Source organism: Anomaloglossus baeobatrachus, chromosome 1 (assembly GCF_048569485.1).
Source record: "Anomaloglossus baeobatrachus isolate aAnoBae1 chromosome 1, aAnoBae1.hap1, whole genome shotgun sequence".
Classification (NCBI taxonomy): Eukaryota; Metazoa; Chordata; class Amphibia; order Anura; family Aromobatidae; genus Anomaloglossus; species Anomaloglossus baeobatrachus.
Genome location: NC_134353.1, coordinates 852,048,010 through 852,075,549, shown reverse-complemented (window position 1 = coordinate 852,075,549; position 27,540 = coordinate 852,048,010). Strand labels below are relative to the sequence as shown.

At 48.4% G+C, this 27,540-nt stretch overlaps 1 protein-coding gene across 4 annotated transcripts in view; it reads left to right on the top strand.

The window, feature by feature from the left end:
- FAM169A (family with sequence similarity 169 member A) overlaps positions 1 to 27,540 on the top strand; it is a 164,008-nt gene that overhangs the window by 50,732 nt on the left and 85,736 nt on the right. For all 4 annotated transcript variants that reach the window (XM_075325404.1, XM_075325410.1, XM_075325416.1 and 1 more), the window contains exon 2: positions 20,728 to 20,864. In XM_075325404.1, the coding sequence (XP_075181519.1) occupies positions 20,730 to 20,864 (135 nt within the window). In that variant the 5' untranslated portion in view covers positions 20,728 to 20,729. The remainder of the gene's footprint in view (positions 1 to 20,727; positions 20,865 to 27,540) is intronic.

The window sequence follows — 27,540 nt, the reverse complement described above, 5'->3', positions numbered from 1 at the left end:
GTTTCTTTGTTTTTAGGAGGAGGGATTTTCTGCTCTAAAATCTTAGTGTGACCACATCCTTACTAACACTGAACTTTTGGAGCAGGAACTGGGAAGAAACACTCCATATCCGTCTCATAATCTCAAATGTCCAATTGTTGCCTTTTAACTTAGACATATCGCATGTCATTTAACCTGTTATAGATTGCTATATTTGTACAAGATCAGAACTACTGTCAGTACATGAATGCATCACCAGAACCACAGTCTGTAAATGAATGCACCTCAGAACCATCATCGGTACATGAATGTGTGGCGCCCTGAACTAGCCAGGTCGTCACAGGTACTACAACACACACCCCCACCCTGAGACAGGCACATCAGCCAGACACAAAATCCTTGTTGTCTCCCTCCAGGGGCTGATGTCCACACCAGGTGGGGTGGAGCCAGGCGGTTGGCCCCACCCACTGAGGAGTTCACAGTCCTGGAGGCAGGAAAGGAAGTGAGTTCAGTTAGGGAAGTGGAAGAGAGAGGAGTGAAGTGAGGAGTAAGAAGGAGAAAACTGACCGTGTCTGGGTGTGTGGCCCGGGCACCAAGAGCATGGTTGGTAGACGGTGGTAGCCATCTGCAGGAGAGGCAGATCAACACGGAACCGTAGGACCGGGGTCGGGCGGTGGCCCACCGGTACCAAACCGGGGAGCGAAGTGAAGCCAGCACACACAGGCAGGGCCTGCGGACCCCGACCAGGCTTGGAGTCGCCATTAGAGGTCAAATCCGTCAGTGACCGGAACCCCAGAGATTTCCTAACAGCCAAGACCCGATTGAAGGCAACCGTCCGACCAGCAAAAGGAAATACAGCTACCGCCACAGCTAGAGTTCCAAGGGCCAGAGCCTGCGGGCAAAAGGGCTCCTCCGGCACATATACACGCTGGGGAGCTGGTTACCGGTGGGAATCCATCGGGACCGAACATACACAAAGGTGCAGGGAAAGGCAGCCACCACCAACTGTCTGGGAGAAGTCACAGCAGCCGGCTGCGGGACCCGTCCGTCCAGCCGTTTGGTTTACCAGAGACTTTGCGTACATTTGTGGCTGAGTGAGTACAACCGTGCCGTCTGGCACCGCGCTGCGCAGGTAACCCAGGCAACCCTGCACCTTGCCAACCCTGCCTCCCCGTCACCTCACCGGGCCCCGGGACCACCAACCCCTACCCACGGAGGGGGGAAACAACATCCCAGCTGCTCCCTACCATCGCTCCCGGGATCCCCGTCACCAGCAGCGGTGGTGTCCAACCTCACCACAACCCGTGGGTAGCATCACGGACCAAATCCCCAAACCAAACTACCCCCTTTCACTCATGGGCGAGGAGCGCCGCTCGAGCCCCCGGATCCGGCCCACTGCTCGAGCCACCGAGCAGCCATCGCAGCAGCCCCGGACCAAAGCGTTAGCGAGCGCAGCGCAGCGGCGTCCTCCCCGCCCGCGACAAATGCAGCACCAGAACCTCCGTCAGTGCATAAATACATAAATGTAGCACCAGAACCACCATCGGTACATCAATTCAGCACTAGAATTACCAACGGTGCATGAATGCAGCACCAGAACTATCGTTGGTACATGAATGCAACATCAAAATCATCGAAGGTACATGAATGCAGTACAAAGCTTTGTATAGTGATCAATTTTAGTTTCAGGTCAGCCCCATATGCACTTGTATTGCATACACCTGCAAGTCCCAGTATGTCCTTAACAATGGTAAGGAGATGCTGGGAGTTGTTACCAGCCATCATCAGACTGCAGGTCATCCAGAAACCACGGAACTGATAAGTTGCTAGCAGTATCACAAATAAACATTTACATCTAGTTACCTTATGAGTGAATCCCCGATTTAAGTCGTTCTCATCGCTTTTTGTCTCCCATGGGGTACTCAGTTTGGGTTTTCTGTATATTGCAACATTGTTATAATGCAGTATAGTAAGCAGTCCATTGATTAAAAAAAAAACTACATAAAAAGTGAAAAAAAACTGAAAAGAAAAATAAAACTACTATTTGTATCATCCCTCTTTTCCACCTTTAAAAAATAATGATATTAAGAAATAAACCATATTCTGTATTGCTGCATCCATAGCGATACATACTATCAAAATATAACATTATTTAACACAAACAGTAAATGCCGTAAAGAAAAGAAAAACGAAAGGGAAAGTCCAATCTACTAAATGCCTTTTTCACTACAATTTTTAGACCGGAAAATGCCATGACAGGTGACATGAACAGAGATACCATAAATTCCCCATTAAATATCATCTGCTTAACCCAGCAGGAAGAAGGGCACCACCTCAAAATCACTAAATTGGTCAAATCCACTGGCCTGGATGGCATAAACCCCCCAAGTATTCCATAACAACAGAGTATACCACAGGACTGGCACATAATGAATGTGGAGCCAATATTCAAAACGAGTCAAAATCTAAGTCCGGAAATAATTGGCTGTTAAGTTTAACTTCTATTGTGTGTTAAAATCCTTAAAGGTTTTCTAAGAGATGCTATTCTGGAGTATATCAATAAAAATAACCCCTGAACTGACAGCAGCATGGGTTTATGAGGGATCGGTTCTGTTAGACTAATCTGATCAGCTTCTATGAGGAATTAATTTCGAAACTGGACCGACGTAATGTAATGGATGTTGTCTATCTGGACATTTCAAGTGTTTGATACAGTGTCACACAAAAGTGTGCAATTAATAGGAAACAAAGGGTAGTCATTAATGCAACACACTCAGATTGCATCACAGTTAACAGTGAGGTACCACCAGGGTCAGTATTGGGCCCTCATCTTTTTAACATTTATTAATGACCTTGTAGAGTGCATACAGAGTCGAATTTCAATATTTGCCAGTGATAATTAACTCTACAAGGTAATCAACAGAGGAGAATAATTTAATATTAGAGAAGGATTTTTGTAAGCTGGAGGCTTGGGCTGAGATATGGCAATTGAAGCTTAATATAGATAAATGTAAGTTCATGCACTTAGGCAGAGGAAATTAATTATATAATTATGTGTTAAAGGGTAAAACTCTGGGTAAAACTGTGACTAAAAAAGTCTTGGGCATATGTGTGGATAGCAAATTTAACTTTAGTGACCAGAGTCAGTCAGCTGCTGCCAAGGCAAACAAAGCAATGGGATACATTGAAAGGAGCATAAATGTTCATGACAAGAACATAGTTTTGCTTGTATACAAGTACAATAGTGCGTTCACACTTAAAATACTGTATATAATTTTGGGCTCCAGTGTAGAAGAAGGACATAGTTGAACAAGAGTGAAGGCAGGAAGAGCGACTGAGGTTATTAGGGGAATGAGAAGACTGCAATACCAAGATAGGTTATCAAACCTAGGGTTATTCTGTCACGCACAGAGTGGGGAAGGTCTGGCGTGGGGGCGAGACACGACAAACGGGTTCGCCACAACAAACAAGAGGTACACCAGGGACACTTTAACAACGGTGGGCCCTGGTTCTAGTGAGGGGGGAAGATGGGACACCTCCTGCACTCCCTAGCCAGTCCCTATATAGGTTCCGCACCTGTCGCTGAGCAGGATACCTGAAACCCTGCAGTAAACCTGGCTAGTGAGCTGACAGGTAAGGATCACTAGTCCCAACACTGCACTAATACAAATGAAGAGGAAAGTACAACAGACAGGGGAAACAACAAAAGTATAAAGCCCAGCTTCACAGCTGCAGTCAGACACCATGGCTGCAGCCTACTCTGCTTCACAGCAACCAGGGCTCCAGCAGCTCCTCCCACCTCAAGGCCTAGCTACAGAGTGGATTCAGAATAATTGGCACCTTCTACTGGGAGATGTGACCATATATAGGGGAAGGGAGTGGTCACCACCCGGAAACACCTGAGGACTGGAGTCAGAAGGTGCGGGAAAGCAAAACTGACATAAACCCTTTCAGCACCAAAGGAAAGGGAATATGTTTAATGTGAGGAGTCTCAGATGTCAAAGAGAGACTCTGGCCAGATCCTGTTACAAGTCTCTAGTAACAGAGAAATGGACGTGACATATTGGTTCGGAAAAACATAGACTTTTGAGGTTATATGTCTTCTTGAAAAAATATATTATTATGGGTTATGAGTATTAGATTCTGTGATGAGACGTTGATCCAGGGAACTAGTCTGATTGCCGTATGTGTAATTGAGAAGGATTTGTTCTGGTTATTCGGGGTTATTGGCATCTCCCTCAGGATTTTTTGCCTTCCTCTGGCTCAATATATTAAGGTTATAGGTTGATTTCGATGGTCTACTTTTAACCTTAAAAACTATGAAATACCAGAATTTCCATTTTTGTCAGTTTTCACACCTGTGCAAAAAGATAAAATAAAAAATGATCAAAATTATGTAGTTAACACAAACTAGTTACAATAAATATGCATTCTTCCCTCATATGCCCTCTCATAGCTCAATTGTCAGAAAAATAAAGTTACAGGTCTCAGAAAATGTCGGCACAAGCCATTTTTTCCATTTTCCAAAAAAACCCCAAAACTATACAAGTTTGGTATTGCTGTTTTGTACTTATCTGGAGAATTATGTTGCCAGGTAATTGTTATCACACAATGAATGCCATACATGAATATATTTTTTACAGGTAAAATATATCTTTATAGAGATAAAAAAAAATTGTTTAAAAGAAGTGAGAGTCCTCAGTGGTTGATACCTTTTAATGGCTACCTGAAAAAAATGGCAATAATAGCAAGCTTTCGAGACTACTCAGGTCTCTTCATCAGGCTCAGAGCAGGAATGAATGTGTCACATGGATTTATGTCTTTTTACATTGATTAAGAAATGTGCTCCTCAGAGCATCTGGGGGCATCACAACTCTGGACCAGACCCTAATCAGAGGACAATAAAACTTTCACACTCCTTATCTATGAACTGCTGCAATATTTATGGCCACAACAGTTTGTCTCCTTGCCATAGTGATAGTTTTACTTTCTTGCTATAGTGATAGTTCTGCTTCACATAACTTGTTTTATTTACTGCTGCATTCTATGTCCTGTTGTGTATAAATATGTGACTCTTCAGATTTTGTGTTATACTGAGGCTTATGTAGAGACCTGAGTAGTCTGGAAAGCTTGCTGTTATTACCATCTTTTCAGTTAGCCATTAAAAGGTATCAACTACTGAGGACTCTCAGTTCTTTTAAACAATTTTTTTTATATTTTTTACGTCATCAGTTCACGTTCTTTAGTTGTTTAGTTGCTGCTCTATTCAAAATGCATTTTTCCCAGCTCTGATATTTTGCACAATGTCCATGTTTTTGCATAGTTTTGGTTTTCTATTTTCAGGGAAGCGACGAGGGCACATTTTTTGTTTTATTTGGACATTCTTTTCCACTTCAATATCCTTTCTGCATGAGAGTTTTAATGAGTCCTTTGCTCAAGGCTGTATAGAATGTGCTCATCCATGCGGAAGCAGCCATTGCCGATGAGAGGAAGTTTGGCTTCTAGTTCTGATGATGTGACACGTATCTAAACTGACAAGTTGGTGGACAGTAACAACACATAGTCACATAGTCACATAGATCAATAGCATCATTCCCAATGACTAGTGAAAAGGGCAACCATTCCTGATCAACCTAGCAACTTATTATGTATGTCAGCATCAATGTGCCATGGATGAAACATACCTTGACTGTATTATTTAGTAGACAAGTAGTACATGTGCTGTACTTGTGATGATCAGTGGACACTAACTAGAGAGCACCTGTGTGAGCATCTAAGGTACTATAATGTACTTGCTCATCCTAGCTTTTCATTGGTGGGTAAGCTGCTTACGGTCTGGTGGGCTTGTGCTTATACATAGTAGTCAGTCTGATGAAAAAGATCTACAGTATCATGAATCATGTGCGGTATGAGCCTTTCTTAAAAGAAGCATTAGATTTCATCTGTTGCATAACCTGTATGCAGCCAACCCCGAATAAAATACATTTGAAACTACCACTAATTTGTGAATGGACAAGCACCGAACATGTTCAGTCCTGAGAAATCCTAAGTACATCTTGTTGATTTCCATGATTTTACGCATCAGAACATAAATAAAACAATAGGAAAATACAACCACAATGTCATGCCTCAGATTTGATCCGGCTGCCTCCTCCACTCTCCAATGGACGACGGTTCGGTTCTGTCACTATCCGGGTTCTGAACAGTTTGTCTTTGAGTTTACACCTGTTGTATTTATTGACCTTCTGCCAACAGGTGCTTCTTTTATGTAATTTGGTCTGTTATATCACTCGGCAGGTGTAACTATTTAAAGCCGCCCCACGCTTCCATTCCCCGCTGGTGATATTTCTAAAGTGGATGCTGCTTGAACTACAGCCTGTTGGATTTGTTTTTTGCCTTGTTTATTATTGCTTTTGGTTTATCTTGTTTTACTCTGCACCTTCCCCCAGTTAGAGAGAAATTGGTCCCAGTGGTCATTTGAGTTATCCGGTTATGGTGGTTTCAGTTTGCACAGGGGCCATTAGGGACAGTGCAGCCAGGACTACTAGTCTGTAAAAAAAACCTCAGGTGTAATAGTCATTGGTAAAACCTTATTTTTAATTATTTACCATGTGCGCATAGCACCCAGATGATCAAGAACACATGACAAATTTCACCACGTCATTATTTACCATATCTAAGCCAAAATGCAGAAGCAGTTTGGAAAAATTAAGTACACCCTTACTGCTTTCATAAAATATAATTAGGTAAGTAGCGGCTTACTACTGGTAATCAAGTACTCTTAATTAATTGTTCAGCGAGTGTGACCACTTCATAAAAGCAGACGTTTTGGCAGTTTGCTGGTCTGGAGTACTCAGGCATATGTTTGTGTGCCAATGAGGAAAGGCTGATGACTCATGCACAGGGCAGATCAAAGTGCGCCTGCGCAAGACCTCAATGCTGGCCTGTGTGGGTGACGTAGGAAGCGTCATGCACCCAGGCTTCAGAAGAAGGAGGACAAAGATGGCTGAAAGAGGAGGCACCATACCCGGGGAACGGAGATACCAATCTGACCTATCTACACTGCACCGACCATTTAGGTAAGTATTATCAAGTCATTTTTACGTTCTACATAGCGGCCTGGGCTCTTATATACAGCATGTTAGAATGCTGTATATAAGAGCCCACTGGTGGTGGCCACAGCTTATAGGCCCCATGATATCCATCATGGAGCAGGTCAGGTTGTGTAGGGCAGCTTAGTCGCTGAGCTCGCTCCATGCACGGTAGATGCCAGCTAAATAAATTACCAGGCATCTGTGTGTCTAACATCTCTAACAGTGGCATTTAAATGAAATGTGCACCCGTGCTAGCGTGTATCGTATCCCTGCTATGTCATGGAAACTGATGGGTTACCAAGGCAGCCTGGGGCCTATTGAACTGCCATCTTGGAACTCCCATGAAGCTCAGCCGCATACTGAGCTTCATAGTATACCGTATGTAAGAGTTAGGGGTACTTTACACACTGCGACATCGCATCCGGAATATCGTCAGGGTCACGTCGTTAGTGACGCACATCCGGCGCCGGTAACGACATTGCAGCGTGTAAATCCTAGATGCGCCGATAAACGATCGAAAAAGCGTCGAAAATTGCTGATCTGTGTAGCGTCGGTCATTTTCATAATGGGGCGACCGCAGGTACGATGTTGTTTGTCGTTCCTGCGGCAGCACACATCGCTGTGTGTAAACCCGCAGGAGCGACAAACATCTCCTTACCTGCGTCCCGACGGCAATGCGGAAAGAAGAAGGTGGACGGGATGTTATGTGCCGCTCATCTCCGCCCCTCCGTTTCTATTGGCCGGCCGATTAGTGACGTCACGGTGACCGAGCAGGTATGTGCGTGTGAAGCTGCCGTAGCGATAATGTCACAACATATCGCATGTGCGACGGGAGCGGGTACTATCACGCTCGGCATGGCTAGCCGATGCTAGCGTTGTCGCAACGTGCAAAGTACCCCTAAGGGTATGTGCACACGTTGAGCTTTGATTGCAGAAATTTATGCACCATTTCTGCATCTCTTGGCAGGAAAAATGCAGCTCAAAACACGTGTTTTTGATGCATTTTTGCATGCATTTTTTAATTAAATTCAAAAAGTAAAAAAACGCTGATAGATTTTACATGCTGCAAATTATTTTCTGCACCAAATCTGCAAGGAGAAAATACTCAGTTTTGTAACAAAATCACTCAAAAACACATCAAAAATCGCAATAAAAATGCATTTTGTTCACACAGCCTTAAAAATAGTTTGTTAAAAAAAAATAAATCTCCCTATTTTTCCCTTATTAAAAATAAAATAAAAAATTGACGTGTAGTATCTCCACATCTGTAATAGTATGAACTATCAAAATAAGGCCTTGCTTTAATTTAATTTAATTAGAATTTGGCATCTGATGCAAGAGAATCAGATGTGATATGCTAATGACCCTCGGCTCAGGCTCTGCTGTGAGCATGATCTGAGTGTCATGCAGCTGTGATCCGATCCTGCGATCAGATCACAGGTGCAGAGAAGATGGAGATATTAATTTCTCCATCTTCTCCACTACCTTTCTCTGCATATATTGCACTGCACTTGAATGACATCCCAGTGCCGTCCGATGTTACACGCATTTCCATCAACTTGTAAATGTGTGCATGATCAGATATACGCTGCCAAATGTAGCATGCTGAGATTCTTTTCTGATGCCGATTTGGCATGAGAGAAATATCAGGCAGACTCGGACGTCGATCTGCTGTGTGCTGTTTCATAGGCAGGCTAGCAAGAGTTAAGCGGGCTTTACACGCTACGATATCGTTAATGAATTATCGTCGGGATCACGTTGTTTGTGACGCACATCCGGCTTCATTAACGATATCATAGCGTGTAACAGTCATGTGCAACCTAAAACGATCGCAAAAGTGGCAAAAATCATTTGCCGCGGAGAGGTCGTCCTAAAACAAAAAATCGTTCACCTCTCATTAGCGATGTTGTTCCTCGTTCCTGCGGCAGCACACATCGCTATGTGTGACACACAGGAGCGAGGAACATCTCTTTACCTGCCTCCACCGGCTATTCGGAAGGAAGGAAGGAGGTGGACGGCTGCCGTGTGACGTCACTGTGATGGTGCACGAACCGCCCCCTTAGAAAGGAGGCGGATCGCCGGCCAGAGCGACGTTGCAGGACAGGTAAGTCCGTGTGACGGGTGTAAGCGAGGTTGTGCGCGACGGGCAGTGATTTGCCCGTGTCGCACAACCGACAGGTGTGGGTTCAATCACTTGCGATCTCGCTAGCGAGATCTCAGCGTGTAAAGCCCGCTTTAGTGTCTGCTGGTCTGCTTGATCTTTTGATCACATGTTGTGGGGAGACCTATCATATCTGCTTTCTTCCTATTTACTGGTTGAATCCTTCCACCCATGCCAGCTATAGATTGTTCTATGTTGGTCTGTGAGGTATGGTGTCCCAGACTGTCTAGTAAAAGTTGTGCTTATTTGCTTGTAGTGGATATGGAGTTTACCCCTGTGGTTTTATACTTCCTGTTACTTACTTCCTGCTCTTGTTTTCCTCCTGAATCTCTTATTGTGTTATGCTGTGTATGTGGGTGCGCTTTGTGTTTTGGTTTTCCCTTGTCTGTCTTTATCTGTGGGTTTCATCACACTCCTTTACTGTCTCTCCCTGGGGGAGGCAGAATCAGATCAGGACTGGTTAGGAGCAGGGCCAAGAAGGAGAATCAGGCATCTCCACCATCAGAAGTAGCTCTGAGATTAGGGGTAGCATAGGGTCCCTGTAGCTTGAGGCACAGATAAGGAGCCCCGGTTCCCTGCTATCCCATAGTCATTGGGATACATCTCCATTCTGTAAGTCAGCGGAAGTCAGACTGCACTCAGATATCATCATGGAGTGCAGTCTAACGTTTTCCATGCACCCACAGGCTTGCACTGCTAAATGCTATACAAATATTAGATCAAACTTGGACATGCAGCGTTTTTGTTCTCCACACATACAAGTCCAAGGAAAAAATGTAACATTAGTCAGAGGCCAATCCGATGTTTTGTCAGATCGCACTCAGACCGAAAATACGTCCGTCTGCCCCTGCCCTAATTGTGTATCAGTTTGTTCAGATGGCAATAGTTCCACTTCCTAACCTATGTGTCCTATGTCTGGTATTCGTCTGACAGCTAATTCAGTGATTTTCGCCATCAAAACGCTAACTCAGCTTAGGCCAACGTGCTTGTTTGTTTCAATAGGGAGAAACCCCTGGTTCCTGGTACCTAATCTGTTAGGGTTTCCATTGAAAACATACAGTATAAACAGTAGTTGGGAACATATATCACCAAGTGGTATCGATACTCGTTTAGTTACCAGGGTTGGGTAAAACTACATTCACTTATGTAATTTATGGCTTTTGATAGACATGGACTTGCACTTAAGGGTTCGTATGGAGCCCTTCAGGTGCGGTGCAGCAGGGTACTACCCTTAGGGACTCCACGGGATGGAACGGTCGGGTCACAGGTAGGGAACCTTCGTTTTGGGATTTGCCGTGACGCCACTCTCAGAATTGCGGTCAGTGAGGACCACCACTGCAGGTTAAGGGATGCCTGGGGCTGATGGTGGGTGCAGTCAGTATAATAGCCTCCTGAGAGTGAGGCAAGCCCCAGGCCCCTGTGTATGTGTGTGGGACCACAGGTCGCAGAATGACTCAAACACAGTCCAAGTAGTCTTTTAACGTGTTTACTCACTGTTTAGAGGTCACGGTGAGATGCCCGGGCGACACTGTGATAACCAGGTGGAACCAGGAATTCCAGGAGGCCGTTCTGAGGGTAGCTGTCCACTCGCCCTCCTTGCACTCTTTCTGTTTGGGAGGATCCCTTGCCTGAAGCGTGGTAGGACTCCTCCAGGGAAGCTGTTACTACCCTGCTCCCCTCTCTGGCCCGTCTGCCGGCAGCGTGGCCTTGGTGGGATGGCTTCTGGCCCTGTCCCCTTATGGGCCTGGTGATTGCTGCTTGGCTCGAGCTCTGTGTAGTCGTGGTGAGGGCATGAAGTACCCCCCCCACCTGTAGGTTAAGCAGCTCTGGATGATTTGCTGCCCGTACTGGGGATCTGTTTCCCCTTGCAAGCTCGGATACCAGGATCTCCGTACTCAGCCACCCCTCTCTCTGGATGTCTTTCAGGCCGACCCACGGTGCCCTTTCTCCCCCGCTTTCAGCTACTGCACTCCTCAGGACCTGTCTTACACGAGAGCCCCTCTGCTCCCTTCCACACACCTCAACCTCCAGCTCCCGACTTCCCTCACTTCCTCTCTGCCCTGCTTCCTAGCAACCAGCCTCGGAGCACACCCCTTGCTGGGAATTGAAAGTTAACCCCTACTGGCTACCCAAGGGTCCCCTCTAGTGATGTGGGAGACCTGGTCACTATGTGTTTGTGTGTGCACCTCATCCTGGCCTTTGGAGATTACCTGGAGGCATTGTCCCCGCATGGGTGCAATACTCTGTGGTGCCTGACCAGGTCAGGGGCGCCACATTCCCCCTTAGTTATCATCAGCACGTCCTCGGGCTGCAAAGACAAGAGAAAAGAAAAAAGGTAAATACAAACTTTTCCCACACAGAGGCAATTATTTACATTTAAACATACCAGGTACCATTCCACCACCAACCACCCACATGTCCGAACCCCACCCAAAAACCTCCAGGAGGTAGGTCGCCGGTCCTTTTGGTGACCAAGGCTGGGCCATCACATTCCCCAGACCTTTCCTCCAATCTTCCTCTCCTGAGGAGAGTGGTGTAAGGTAGGCCCCATAAACAGGCGTACCCGCTTCCGAGTGTTGGAGGGCAGGCCCCATAAACAGGCGTGCCCCCTTGTTGGTGCAGAGCCATGCCCCCTAACAGGCAGACTCTGTGGTTGATACCAAGGAGGCAACTTTTTACAATGCAAAAGTTTGTGGTTAAAGCCAGTTCATAACCGGTGGTCCATTTTTTTTTAAAGTGCACGTGAACTAGTGCAAAGAAAACATTTTAAAGAGGTCTCACAATAGTCCTTGTGGGCACATTTCACTTAAACGTTACTTAACTGTAAACAGGTTAAACATTACATTTCATACCGTCACTTTGAACTAAACTGTACTTTCTCTATAGCGTAATGGGAGCTGACCAAAGTTGCTGCGGGTTGACCTACGCAGTACTATACTGTCACCTGTCTGAGGTTGTATCCTCCCACCCGATGTATGTGTCTCAATGTGAATAATAGGTGTACTAGGTATTGATACCAGTGTGTGGTCTTCTGCTTCAGCTACATTTGGCTCTTCCAGGTTCTGAACAGGTTCTTCTGGGTCTCTTACTTCTCCAGATTGAGGGAATGTAATAACCGGAATAACTACTGCTCCATTGTATTGAGGCCAACTTGCTGGAAAATCTCCAAGTACAGTATGGATCATCTTTTCTTTTGGTTCTTGAACTGGCAAAGGGTTGGGACTTTCTTCAGGGGTTCTTAGTTGTTCAGGACATTTCTTTAAGCGATCTCTAGAAACGACAGCTGTTGTTTTTCCTCCATCCTTGCTGATACGGCATGTCTTTTCATTGCTAAGCGTCGATGGTAACACAGTATAGGGTTCTTCTTCCCAGTGATTGTCAAGTTTATGATGTCTCCTCTTTCTCTTGAGAACTATATCTCCTGGCATCAAAGGAACAGCAGGTGCTTTTCGATTGTAGGCCTTTTCTTGTTTCTCACGCTGCTGAGTCAGGCTTCGCTCCACACACTCTTGTACTTTCTTGTATTGGGCTTGGCGGTTGGAATCCCAATCAGCACCTTGTAGATGGTCTTCAGGGGTCTCAACTCCCATTTCCAGATCTACTGGCAATCTCCCTGGTCTGGCCCTCATCAGGTATGCCGGTGTGCAGTTCGTGGAACTCACAGGGATGTTGTTATACATGTCCACTAGATCGGGCAGTTTTTCCGGCCACCGACTTCGTTCTTCTAATGGGAGAGTCTTCAGAAGGTCGAGAATGATGTGGTTCATTTTCTCACACATGCCATTGGTCTGAGGATGGTAAGGTGTGGTACGGATCTTCTTGCAGCCGTAAAGGTTACAAAACTCCTTAAACACTTCAGCTTCAAAGGCTGGTCCTTGGTCAGTGAGCACTTGGTCTGGATAGCCATGTGGTCGACAGAAATGTGTCTGGAATGCTTTGGCTGCAGTCTGACCGGTCAAGTCCTTGACTGGTACTACCACCAGGAATCTGGAGTAGTGGTCAACCATAGTGAGAGCGTAGTTGTAGCCTTGTCTGCTGGGTGCCAACTTTACATGGTCCAGGGCCACGATCTCCAGGGGCCGTTTAGTTTGGATTGGCTGGAGTGGTGCTCTCTGGCTGGGCTGGTCTTTTCTTCTAAGATTGCAGGGCCCGCAGTTTCGACACCACTTCTCTAGGGCAGATCTCATGCCCACCCAGTAGAATCTTACTTTAAGTAGGGCCTCCAGTTTCTTCCAACCAAAGTGGCCTGCACCATTGTGATAGGCTTCTAGCACCATCCTCGTATCCTTCTGTGGTACAATCACTTGCCACACCTTCTCATGCGTCCTCGGGTCAATGATGCTCCTGTAAAGTTTGTCTTGATAGATGAATAATCGACCCCTCTCCTTCCATAGGTACTGTGCCTCAGGTGGGGCTCCTTTGTCAAGGCTGGCGCCAGGCTGGTTGATCAGTTTCTTTACCAAGCCTACCGCTGGATCATTTTCCTGGGTCTCCTTCCAATTGTAGTGAGGTAGTGGGTTCAGGGTCACCTCTTGGCGGTTGGCACGCAACTGCCGACACTGTTTTGCTCCATGGCGATGGAACGCTGGCAGCTCAATCTCTTCAAGATCATCTACATCTTCACCCTCGTCTGCTAGGTGAGGCATCCTGGACAGAGCATCTGTGTTGCCGTTCTTGCGGCCAGCTCGATACTTGACAGTAAAGTCATAATTCGCCAGTCGGGCTACCCAACGCTGCTCCATGGCACCCAATTTAGCAGTATCCAAGTGGGTCAGGGGGTTGTTGTCCGTGAAGACAGTGAATTTGGTGGCTGCCAGGTAGTGTTTGAACCGCTCTGTGATAGCCCATACCATGGCCAGGAACTCTAGCTTAAATGAGCTATAATTTTCTGGGTTTCTTTCAGTAGGCCTGAGCTTCCTGCTGGCGTAAGCAATCACACGCTCTTTGCCTCCCTGCACCTGTGAAAGCACTGCTCCCAGTCCCACATTACTGGCATCTGTGTACAGTACGAATGGCAGACCGTAGTCAGGGTAGGCTAGGATCTCTTCACCCGTCAAGGCCCCTTTCATTTGTCTGAAGGAGTGTTCTTCTGCTTCTCCCCAGTGAAATGGCGGGCCGGAGATCTTTCCTTTCTTCTTTGGGTGGCCTACCAGGAGCTCTTGCAAAGGCGCTGCCATTTTCGTGTAGCCCTTGATGAACCTTCTGTAGTAGCCTACCAAGCCAAGGAACTGACGTACCTCCCGAACGGTAGTAGGTGTGGGCCATTCCTGGATGACTGTGACCTTCTCTGGGTCCGGTGCTACTCCTTCTGCACTGACCACGTGACCTAGGTACTGGACCTTTGGCTTCAGTAAATGGCACTTGGATGGTTTCAGCTTCATTCCATATCGGGATAGCGCTTCAAAGACTTCAGCCAGGTGTTTCAGGTGGTCCTCGTAGGTCTTGGAGTACACGATGACATCATCCAGGTAGAGCAGGACGGTCTCAAAGTTGAGGTGCCCTAGGCAGCATTCCATAAGCCTCTGGAAGGTCCCGGGGGCATTGCAGAGTCCAAATGGCATGCTGTTGAACTCACAGAGGCCCATTGGGGTGGTGAAGGCCGTCTTCTCCCGATCTTCCTCTGCTACAGATACTTGCCAGTAGCCACTAGTAAGATCTAGGGTAGAAAAGTAGTTGGAGGTTTTTAAGGCAGCGAGGGATTCCTCTATCCTTGGCAAAGGGTGGGCATCCTTGTGTGTTATCTGATTTATCCGTCTGTAATCCACACACATCCTCATCGTGCCATCCTTCTTTCTCACCAGGACCAGGGGGGCCGCCCAGGGGCTGCAACTGTCCCTTATGACTCCTGCCTTCCTCATGTCCTTCAGCATGTCCTTTGTGCGCTGGTAATGGGCTGGTGGAATAGGCCTATGTCTTTCCTTAATGGGAGGATGACTGCCTGTGGGTATGTGATGTTGCACCCCTTTGATCCTACCAAAGTCTAGTGGGTTCTTACTAAAGACCTGCTCGTATTCCTGCACGACCCTGTAAACCCCATGTTTCTGGTAGACGGGTGTAGAGTCAGTCCCCACGTGTAGTTTCTGGCACCAGTCCTCTAACTGCTTTTGGGAGGTCTCATCCTCTGTTGAGTCAGCTTGTGTCAGGGGACCTACAGGTGTTATGGCGTCATCTGAGCATGTAAACAGTTTGGCTATGGTAGCGTACCTTGGTAGTCTGGCTTCCTCCTCCCCACAGTTCAACACTCGTACAGGCACTCGTCCCTTGTGTACATCAACTACCCCCCTGGCTGTCAGAATCGTGGGCCAGTGGTCTGAATGAGTGGGCTCTAGTACAGCCTGGTAATCTTGTCCTCTGAGACCTACCGCTGCTCTACACCACATCATCATTTCACTCCGTGGGGGTATCACAATGGGGTTAGCATCCATCACCCGTACACTACCAATCTCACCGCCAGTCTGTTTTACCTGTTGCTTCCTCAGAATGATTCGGATCTCCTTTTGCAAGGCTCTTTGCGACCTGCCCTCAGCACCTTCAACAATCTGGTGAAGCAACAACAACACTTCCCCTAGGCAATTTTCTATGACATTAGTGCCTAAAATCATTTGCGGGTTCCTTTCTCTAATATCAGTGTCCACAACAATCAGTCCTTGTCCCTTCATTTCCTGCCTTCCCACCTTTATGGTTACCTCTTTGACTCCAATCTGGCCTATAGGTTGTCCGTTGGCAGCATAGATGGTGAGGGAGGGGTCCGGGGGTCGGAGTTCGTCGTCCGACCAAAACCTACGATAAAGGACATACGGGATCGTAGTTACCTGAGAGCCGGTGTCCAATAATGCCGGGGTAGGGATCCCATCCAGGACGATGGACAGGACAGGACGTCCACCCACGTACTGATCACGGCAGCGACCTGGGCCTGATCTTCTTAATCCTGAGGACTGGCCTTCGGCCCCAGGTTTGGCTCGTTTAAAGGGCAAGCCCTTGCATAGTGACCTGCCTCCTGGCAACGACGACAGATGGGTTGTCCAGATGAGTCATAGCGATCACTGCTCCTGCCTCGGGTTGTAGGACCTCTTCTCCTCCGCATCCACGGGACGTCCTCTGGGCTGTCAGCTAGCAGGATCCGATGAGGGACTTTGGTGTCTGAGGGCAACTGCATTGCTTTCAGGATTTGTGCGACGTCCTTAGTGAGCTGTTGCACCTGGGAGGATAGTGTATTTATGGTCTCTGCTGGCGTGTTGAGTCCTTTTGCAGTTATCAGGGCCTGCGAGGAGGATTCCGCTCCTGCAGCCGTGGAACTGGCAGGCCATGCTGGTGCGACGGGGTCTGTGTCCACAGGAGGATGGAGTGCTTTCACTGCCCTGTCTTTCAGAATGGCAAAGTCCACGTCAGGGTGTTCCAGGGACCACAGCTTCATCTGCTTCCCATCCTCAGGAGAGCGCAGGCCCCGCAAGAATTGTTCCTTCATCATCCGGTTTCCTTCCTGATCACTGACAGGGTCCACCAGCTTGAGAGCCCGTAGTGCAGCCTGCAGCCTGAGGGCATAGTCTCTTATACTATCTTGGGGCTTCTGATGGCAGTTATAGAAGTCGGTCCTCAGCTCTCCCTCTGTGCGGTGTTCAAAAGCAGCTGCTAGTTTGGCAAAGATGGTCTCAACAGAGCCCCGGTCATCATTGGTCCAGGACTCAGCTTCCAATTCTGCTGCTCCAGTCAATTGTCCCAGCACCACAGCGGCCCTCTGCTTACCAGTCATCGCGTGCATGTCTAGCAGGGTGTTGATCTTCTTCTTAAACCCGGTCAGCGTGTCTATTTTACCGGCGTATTGGGGCAGCCATTGCGCTCCTGGGACATACAGTAAGGAAACTGGCATTATGGGGGAGATTTCGGCCGGCGCAGCTGCGACCGCGGCACTGGCACCAGGCGCTGCTGCGTCCAGCGCGACGGGGGCTGGCATCGCTTGGGCTGCGTCGCCCTGACCAGGGGCATTACCTCCTGCAGCGTCCATTTTTCTTCAAAAAATCTGCGCGCTCCCTTTTCCACTTCCTGGGTCAGTACGCTCTCTGAATTGTGGGGATTCTGGGGCGGCCACACCTCTTCGTGGGCGGTGCTCTTCTCCCTCGCGCGGGCTGCAGCGCGCGCTTTTGAAGATGGCAATATGGCGGCGGTTCAATTTTTGCGGTCGGACCTCTGAGGCACACGGTCACCTGTCTGAACAGGTCTAGTCCAAATCCTGTTCGTGACGCCAGATCTGTGGAGCCCTTCAGGTGCGGTGCAGCAGGGTACTACCCTTAGGGACTCCACGGGATGGAACGGTCGGGTCACAGGTAGGGAACCTTCGTTTTGGGATTTGCCGTGACGCCACTCTCAGAATTGCGGTCAGTGAGGACCACCACTGCAGGTTAAGGGATGCCTGGGGCTGATGGTGGGTGCAGTCAGTATAATAGCCTCCTGAGAGTGAGGCAAGCCCCAGGCCCCTGTGTATGTGTGTGGGACCACAGGTCGCAGAATGACTCAAACACAGTCCAAGTAGTCTTTTAACGTGTTTACTCACTGTTTAGAGGTCACGGTGAGATGCCCGGGTGACACTGTGATAACCAGGTGGAACCAGGAATTCCAGGAGGCCGTTCTGAGGGTAGCTGTCCACTCGCCCTCCTTGCACTCTTTCTGTTTGGGAGGATCCCTTGCCTGAAGCGTGGTAGGACTCCTCCAGGGAAGCTGTTACTACCCTGCTCCCCTCTCTCTGGCCCGTCTGCCGGCAGCGTGGCCTTGGTGGGATGGCTTCTGGCCCTGTCCCCTTATGGGCCTGGTGATTGCTGCTTGGCTCGAGCTCTGTGTAGTCGTGGTGAGGGCATGAAGTACCCCCCCCACCTGTAGGTTAAGCAGCTCTGGATGATTTGCTGCCCGTACTGGGGATCTGTTTCCCCTTGCGTGCTCGGATACCAGGATCTCCGTACTCAGCCACCCCTCTCTCTGGATGTCTTTCAGGCCGACCCACGGTGCCCTTTCTCCCCCGCTTTCAGCTACTGCACTCCTCAGGACCTGTCTTACACGAGAGCCCCTCTGCTCCCTTCCACACACCTCAACCTCCAGCTCCCGACTTCCCTCACTTCCTCTCTGCCCTGCTTCCTAGCAACCAGCCTCGGAGCACACCCCTTGCTGGGAATTGAAAGTTAACCCCTACTGGCTACCCAAGGGTCCCCTCTAGTGATGTGGGAGACCTGGTCACTATGTGTTTGTGTGTGCACCTCATCCTGGCCTTTGGAGATTACCTGGAGGCATTGTCCCCGCATGGGTGCAATACTCTGTGGTGCCTGACCAGGTCAGGGGCGCCACATTCGCTTACATCTGTGTGTAAAAATCGCTCTGATTTTTATCCAGAAAAGTTGGACAAGTTAAATCTGTTTGGTATTCCATTTGTCATGAGAGTGCTATGCGATTTTTTTTCTCCATATAACATGAGTATTTTTTCTTAGCAGCTAGTGTGGCGATCGTGGGCTTCAGGCACCACAGGGTATTACAACTCCTTTAAGCGGTAATATCCATCCCGGGTTAGGACGGGGTTAACTGCCGGTGCCTTCACAAAACAACACACACAAAACAATAAGGTGCTTTCCCACAGGGGTTGGACTAGGGCAGACAGGGTGGTTAGCCATCACGAAGCATGGGACTTCCCCAGTCGCTAGAACAACCACTGGGGGCGGGCACCACTTGGGGTAAGAAGTAGGCGCAACCATCTCACTAGAGCAGACTTTCCTGGGCACAGTTGGGATAACATCTCGCATAGACAACAGGAGTCGAGTGTTTCTCTTTCTTTGTGGGGCCTGTGGCTTGGAGCTGGAGGCTCGGCCCAGGTTCCGAATAACAACTGGGAGACACTTCACTAGAAAGACTTCCACGGGCATCAGTGGTGACTGCCGACTATCCGGGATCGGCTGGAGCCCATCGTGGCAGAGACCGGTACTCTGGGGCAGCGCCTGAACTACCAGTGAGTAAAAGACCTGGAACCGCAGCCCCTGCCTCTGCATCTCATTTGCCAATGGGGACTACCACCACCCCCTTCCTCTTCCATCATCCTCCCCTGGGTAACCCCGCTCTGCCAGTGGGGAGCGACACCATCCCGGCTGCGACCTTCACCATCAGCCCTGGAGAGCAGCACTCACAGCAGCGGCCCATCTCTGGCCGCGGACCACAGGTGGCATCACAATCTAAAAAGACTTTCCTCACCGTCACTACCACCCCTATCCTCCATCCTTTCTCCCTACTAGCAATCAACAACCATTTACAGAACCATTTACACAGTCCTATGCTACAAAATGGTAATCTATCAGTAAAAATTGGACGGCATATGGATGGTCCGTGTGACGACTGATTTTTTTTTCTCGCACCCATAGACTTTCCTTGGCCGTTTTACGCGACCATACGAAGCATGCTGCAATTTTTTCCTCTTTCCTAATACAGCTTAGGAAAAAATCGCAGAATAGCACTGACTTATTGAATAACATTGGTGCGAGTGAATCCAATTTTTTACCAGGTTGTGCTCAGGGTATTTATACGCAGATGTGAGTGAACCCTAAGGCGGGCTTTGCACATTGCGACATCGCAAGCCGATGCTGCGATGTCACACGCGATAGTCCCCGCCCCCGTCGCAGGTACAATATCTTGTGAAAGCTGGCGTAGCGAAAATTATCGCTACGCCGGCTTCACATGCACTCACCTGCCCTGCGACCGTCGCTCTAGCCGGCGACCCGCCTCCTTATTAAGGGGGCGGGTCGTGCGGCATCACTGTGACGTCACACGGCAGGCGGCCAATAGAAGCGGAGGGGCGGAGATGAGCAGGATGTAAACATCCCGCCCACCTCCACCCTTACGCATATCCTACGGAAGCTGCGGTGATGCCGGTAGGAGATGTTTCTTGCTCCTGCGACTTCACACACAGCGATGTGTGCTGCCGCAGGAGCGAGGAACAACATCGGACCGTCGCGTCAGCGTAATTATGGATTACGCCGACGCTGCACCGATGATACGATTACGACGCTTTTGCGCTCATTAATCGTATCATCTAGGCTTTACACACTGCGATGTCGCATGCGATGCCGGATGTGCGTCACTTTCAATTTGACCCCACCGACATCGCACCTGCGATGTCGTAGTGTGCAAAGCCCGCCTAAGTCTCGTTATACCAAAAGAAAAAATGCCTAATACTTTCTGTGCCGACACACATAGAGTACATAGAGGGCTTGGTAAAATCAGACTCCAGTGACATGTATGACCTTGCACTTGTTTGCCCCCACTTTCGTTTCATTTCTTGGATTTCCTTCCGTGGAGTGGGTGATCATCTAGATTAAATTTTCTAGTGACCCCATAAGAGGGACGTCTCATCCATTGTACATTGTATATAGAGTTTTTGTAACAACCTGTGTACAAGTTATTTTGATTTAAGTATATCACTTATTAGATTTTTCTTTACATGTGATGTATGTTTGGTTTTACTTTCAGGAATGGCCTTCCCTGCCGATATCTTGGAGAACTGCAGCCATGATGAGCTGGAGAGCCTTTCGGAGGATTATTTGTCTTATCTCCGATGTGCTGACCCTGATAATCCAGAGTATTTATCATCAAGGGATGGAAGAGAGGTAATTTATACATAGACTACGTACTATAGATGAGAGATTTCACTTTAGATCACAGGAATTCTGTCAGGGGGTGCTAAGCTAGCCCTAAGATGGTGGGCTCTGTGCTCACCCTGACCATAGAGGTACCCTTGATGGTAGGGAAGTCCAGGTCACCACCTTGGCTCTGTCTCCTGTCCGGCCCTGCCCTAATACCTCTCCTTGGACCACCAACCCTGGGATGGGCAGGACACAAAATAACAACCTCCCAAAAACACAGACGAGGGGATAAACTGAAACACATTCACACCACAAATGACCACAGAGAAGAGACAAAATGACACCTGAGGGAAAAAACCAAAAGGGGTAGCAGTAATTCACACTAGGGAATTTTCAAACAGCGACTTTTTCTGTGGCCCCCGGGCTGATTCCCGGGGACTGCAGTGCTGGGGCGGCAGCCGCATCCTGGTGGCTTCTGGCCCTTTAAAAGCCCACACAGCGCGTTCAATGCTGAACGCTGCATTTCCTATACCTGAAAGACTACGTCCCCACGCTGGCACTGCCTATGTGAGGACGTACTTTGCAGGTGGGTTCGGCGTGAGGTGCGCTAAAATCAAACAGGAGAGGATTGACTGCCAATCATCTCCCAGGTCTTACTGTGCCAGGCAGCGGCTCTCCATCTGCCTGGCGGCTGCGGCGGCTCCCTGTGCCCGGCGGTTGCAGCGGCTCCCTGTGCCCGGCGGTTGCGGCTCCCTGTGCCTGGCAGTTGCGGCTTCCTGTGACCGGCGGTTGCGGTGGCTCTCTGTGCGCGGCGGCTGTTTGTGCCCGGAAGCGGCTGCTCCTCTCTGTGCCCGGCGGCAGAGCTCTTCGTGCCCGCAGCCACCTCCAGCGCTCAGTGATCCCAGCCTCCCCCAGTTCTCTAACTACCTCCAAGCTCACCCGTGTCTGCCTGTGCCCCCAGCGCTCTGTACCTCCAGTGCTCTGTGCCCCCCCCCGGTCTCCTCAGTGATCTGTGCCCCCCAGTCTCCCCAGTGATCTGTGCCCCCTCCCAGTGATCTGTGCCCCCTCCCAGTGATATGTTACCCCTCAGTCTCCCCAATGATCTGTGCCCCCCCAGTCTACCCAGTGATCTGTGCCCCCCCAGTCACCCCAGTGATCTGTGCCCCCCCCAGTCTCCCCAGTGATCTGTGCACCCCCAGTCTCCCCAGTGACCTGTGCCCCCCCAGTCTCTCCAGTGATCTGTGTGCCCTCCCCAGTGATCTGTGCCCTCCCAGTCTCCCCAGTGATCTGTGCCCCCCCCAGTCTCCCCAGTGATCTGTGCCCCCCCAGTCTCCCCAGTGATCTCTGTGCCCCGAGCCTCTCCCAGGTCTGTCTGCGCCTTCAGCCTCTCCCATCCTTCTCTGTGCCATTTGTGCCCCCAGCGTCCCCCTGGTTTGTCTGTGCCTCCAGCGCTCTGTACCTCCAGTGCTCTGTGCCCCCCCGGTCTCCTCAGTGATCTGTGCCCCCCAGTCTCCCCAGTGATCTGTGCCCCCTCCCAGTGATCTGTGCCCCCTCAGTCTCCCCAATGATCTGTGCCCCCCCAGTCTACCCAGTGATCTGTGCCCCCCAGTCTCCCCAGTGATCTGTGCCCCCCCCAGTCTCCCCAGTGATCTGTGCCCCCCCAGTCTCCCCAGTGACCTGTGCCCCCCCAGTCTCCCCAGTGATCTGTGCCCCCCCAGTCTCCCCAGTGACCTGTGCCCCCCCAGTCTCTCCAGTGATCTGTGTGCCCTCCCCAGTGATATGTGCCCCCCCAGTCTCCCCAGTGATCTGTGCCCCCCCCAGTCTCCCCAGTGATCTCTGTGCCCCGAGCCTCTCCCAGGTCTGTCTGTGCCTTCAGTCTCTCCCATCCTTCTCTGTGCCATTTGTGCCCCCAGCGTTCCCCAGGTTTGTCTGTGCCTCCAGCCTCTCCCATCATTCTCTGTGCCCCCAGGGCTGTCTTTGTCCCTCTGGCATCCCCCAGGGCTCTCTGCCCCCGTCTATGTATATAACCCCAGCAATGTTTGTACCCCCCAGCTATGTCTGTGCAACCCTGTGATCTGTATATACCCCCAGTGAAGTCTGTGCCCTGCAGCTTCCCTAGTGATGTATATTCCTCCCAGCCGTCCACAGCAATGTTTATGCCCCCCAGCTATGTCTGTGCTCCCCATCAATGATGTATGTATCCCCCATTGATGTATGTACCCACTTGATGTATATGCCCCCAGCCTCCCCAGTGATCTATATTCCTCCCAACCCTCCTCTGTGATGTATATACAGCAGTCCCAGCCAACTCAAATCTGGAAAAGCAGTTGTGAAAAGCAACAAGATCAATATCGCCTAATATTACAGCTGCACCAAAGAGTAGAAGCTCCAGCCACCACAGTGAGTTAATTGTTTGACCAAATATATTAGGTACATTTTTAAGTTGATAATTTTGTGCGGCCCCCGAAGGTTGGTAGAAATTTCCAAATGGCCCCCGGCAGAAAAAAGGTTCCCCACCCCTGAAATAGAGGAATGCCTCGACGCCGGGATTACGCAGCTGAAAGCAGAAACTATTGTCCGCGATGGTACAGAACACTCCCCAGATTCAAGTAGGAGGAGACCAGCTGGAAATGGTGATTAGCAAACCTGGTTCACTGAGAAGCTAGCCACTGCTCCAGGAGGCATTAACTCCTAAAGTGCCAGAAGCAGAGATGAATAAAACAACCGATGCCTGACAGAACAGAGCTACTTACAGAAACCAGGTTGCTTGTTGGAAGTGTGTACGGAGTCCAAACAAGTAGTGATCCGTAAACGTGGATCTGCACCGTGCATGACAAATTCACAGTATAAAGCCTGCCATAAACAGCTGGCTGTTAAACGGAGAGCTGTTTGGCATGGCCAACTCTCACATACACAGGAGCGCTCCTATGTTTACTATGAGACAGCCACTACCAGACATGTCTAGAGGCGGCTTAAGACATAGAGCACAAAAGGTTCGCCAATTCGAAATCAGAGATGCCAAATCTTGAATTCTTGAAACAATCCATTGTCCGGGACCCCATAGACATTAGAGTGTCGTCTGAACCCATCGATCTAGATCAATATTAGTCTAATATATATGGGGGCTTAAATGCTTTTATAAAAGTCGATCTATGTAACTTCAGACTTGTGAATCCTCACATTGCAAACAGAGAGCGCTGAGAGGATTCTCTGGTGCCCATGACGAGACCAAGCGGTCATGCAACTTCAAGTATGCAATATGCATACTCCTGGCCAAATTGCAACTAGACGTGCACGGTCTCACACAACTCACTTGTACTAAGCAAAGCTGTACAAGTCTAGTTGGAATGTGCCCTGGAATATGAATATCACATACTCAAGGATGGGTACATGACCTCTCGGCTTGACTGTTGGCATTGGATAAGTCTGCAGCTCTGCAGGCACATAGAGTGACACATACAGTGACTGCAGTCTTTTGTAAGTAGCTTGGGCAACCACTTTAAGGTCTCGTTCAGACATCTGTGAATATTGTAAGTGTTCCATCTGTGTTTTTCATGAATAGATTGTGTAGGAACTGAAAAGGCAAAAAGGCACAGAAAGTGTCTTACTCGGGTGGGGGTAAAATTCTGTTGGGGCGAGCGTCTTTCAGCTGAGGTAGTTGTGAAAGTTACAATTACTATAGACAAATGAATATAGACTATTCGGCTGCCACAATCCCCATAGAAGATAATTAGGATCAGTTGTGGAAATGAAAGGGTTAACACTGCTCTGCGGTGCAGGAACAAAAACTTCAAATTGTTCATTGAGGATCAAAAGTATTTTTTTATTCTACGCGTTTCGGAGCAGAAAAGTTCCTTCTTCAGGGCTTCTGTGATTTAGTTCTGAAGAAGGAACTTTCCTGCTCATAAACGCGTAGAATAAAAAAATAACTTTTGATCTTCAATGTACCTTTGAAGTTTTTGTTCCTGCATGGCAGCATGGTGTTAACCCTTTCATTTCCACGAGCGATCCTATTTTTCACAGATAGAACATGTATCCATTATAGTCTATGTAACTGTTCACATGTCTGTGATTTTTAGCTTACAGTGCGGTCTGCAAATTAAGAGACATGTCCATTCTTGATACGAGACACAGATCATAAATATCCATACAAGTTTATGGGTCCGTAAAAAAAAAACCGACAGCAAATGTTGCCATCTAGAGGCAGTTTGTGTGCTGTCCATTTTTAACATTATAATAATAATAATCTTTATTTCTATACCGCCAACATATTCCGCAGCGCTTTACAATTCAGGAGGCTCATATACATATACATATCATATACATAAACATATACAAACAAGTAACAATTATAGAAGATACAATATTTAAAGGGAAAAATGGCAACCCTGCTCGTTAGAGCTTACAATCTACAATGAGATATGGGGGGAGAGGCAAGGTACAAGTGCTTATTTACAATAACAATCCAGCCATCTCATGGGGGATAGATAATGGCTTCCTGGACCAGTTGGCCAGAGCCTTGAGATGCATTTGGGTGCCATGGAGTTTGACGTGGGGTTATGTTCTGAGAAGTTGTAGAGGGATTAGGTGAAATTAGTTTGGCTAGGGAGTGTGATAGGCCGCCCTAAAAAGATGCGTTTTTAGGGAGCGTCTGAAGCTGAGTAAGTTGTGATTTGTCCTAACTTCTTGGGGTAGAGCGTTCCAGAGGTTTGGTGCAGCTCGGAAGAAGTCATGGATTCGGGAGTGGGAGGTTCGAATTAGTGTGGATGTTAGTTGAAAGTCATTTGCAGAGCGTAGAGAACGGGTGGGATAATAGACAGAGAGGAGGGTGGAGATGTAGGGGGGTGCTGCACTGTGGAGAGCTTTGTGGGTGAGAACAAGCAGTTTGAATTGGATCCTGTGATATATGGGCAACCAGTGCAACGACTGGCAAAGAGCAGAGGTATCCGAGAAGCGGTTAGCCAGATAGGTGACCCTGGCTGCTGCATTAAGGATGGACTGTAGAGGGGAGAGTCTAGTTAGGGGGAGACCAATTAATAGAGAGTTACAGTAGTCAAGGCGAGAGTGGATCAGGGCCACGGTGAGGGTTTTTGTTGTTTCCATTGTGAGAAAGGGGCGGATTCTAGAGATGTTCTTGAGGTGAAAGCGGCAGGTGCGGGCAAGAGATTGTATGTGGGAGGTGAAGGAGAGATCGATGTCAAGTATAACACCCAAACAGCGGGCCTGCGGCCTAGGACTTATCGTTGTGCCACACACAGAGAGGGAGATGTCAGGTTTAGGAAGGTTGTGAGATGGAGGGAAAAGCAGAAGTTCAGTTTTGGAAAGGTTAAGTTTCAGATAGAGAGCAGACATGATGTTGCAAACTGCAGTCAGGCAGTCACTTGTGTTCTGTAGTACAGCGGGGGTGAGCTCAGGGGATGAGGTGTATAGCTGTGTGTCATCAGCATAAAGATGGTACTGAAAGCCAAATCTGCTGATGGTCTGTCCAATTGGGGCAGTGTACAGGGAGAAAAGAAGAGGGCCAAGGACTGAACCTTGAGGGACCCCAACAGTGAGAGGAAGAGGAGAAGATGTGGAGCCAGCAAATGATACGCTGAATGAGCGGCCGGAAAGATAGGAAGAGGACCAGGAAAGAACAGTGTCCTTTAGGCCGATAGAATGGAGCATAGAGAGAAGGAGATGGTGGTCAACAGTGTCGAAGGCAGCAGAAAGGTCAAGAAGAATAAGCAGAGAGTGGTCACCATTACGTTTTGCTGTCAATAGGTCATTGGTCACTTTGACAAGGGCAGTTTCTGTTGAGTGTAAAGGGCGGAAGCCAGACTGTAAAGGATCTAGAAGAGAGTGAGTGGAAAGGTAGCGGGTGAGACGAGAGTAGACCAGGCGCTCCAAGAGTTTAGAGATGAAGGAGAGATTGGAGACTGGTCTGTAGTTGCTTGTGCAGGACGGATCAAGGGAAGGTTTTTTTTAATAATGGAGTAATGATAGAGTGTTTGAGGGAGGAAGGGAAAATACCAGAAGAGAGAGAGAGATTGAAGATTTTATTTATGTGAGTGGTGACAACCGGAGAGAGTGTCTGGAGTAGGTGTGAGGGAAAGGGATCAGTAGGGCAAGTGGTAGAACGAGAAGAAGAGAGGAGCCTGGAGACTTCCTCCTCTGTGACTGGGTGAAATGTGGAAAGTGAGCTGGATGGGATATGGGGAGGGATAGGATTCACAAAGCTTGGTGTCTGGGAGCTGAACTCTCAGCGGATGTTTTCTATTTTCTCTGTGAAATACGAGGCCAGGTCATCAGCATGAAGGTCTGTGATAGGGGTCTGTGCTTTGGGACTGAGGAGGGAGTGAAAGGTATCAAAGAGCTTTTTTGGATTGTTGGCTAGTGAGGAGATCAGGGTGGTGAAGTAGGTCTGTTTGGCGAGGTGAAGGGAAGAGTTGTAGGTCCTTAACATGATTAATAATTATTAAATAATTAAATAATATTAATAATAATAGGAGACACTTTATTTAATAACAATTTATTAATTTATTAACAATTTATTTATTTTTGAATAACTTTAAAATCACTGATGATATACATTGTGTGCAGAATTATTAGGCAAGTTGTATTTTAGAGGATTTTTTTTATTATTGATCAACATCTATGTTCTCAATCAACCCAAAAAACTCATAAATATCAAAGCTTAATATTTTTGGAAGTTGGAGTG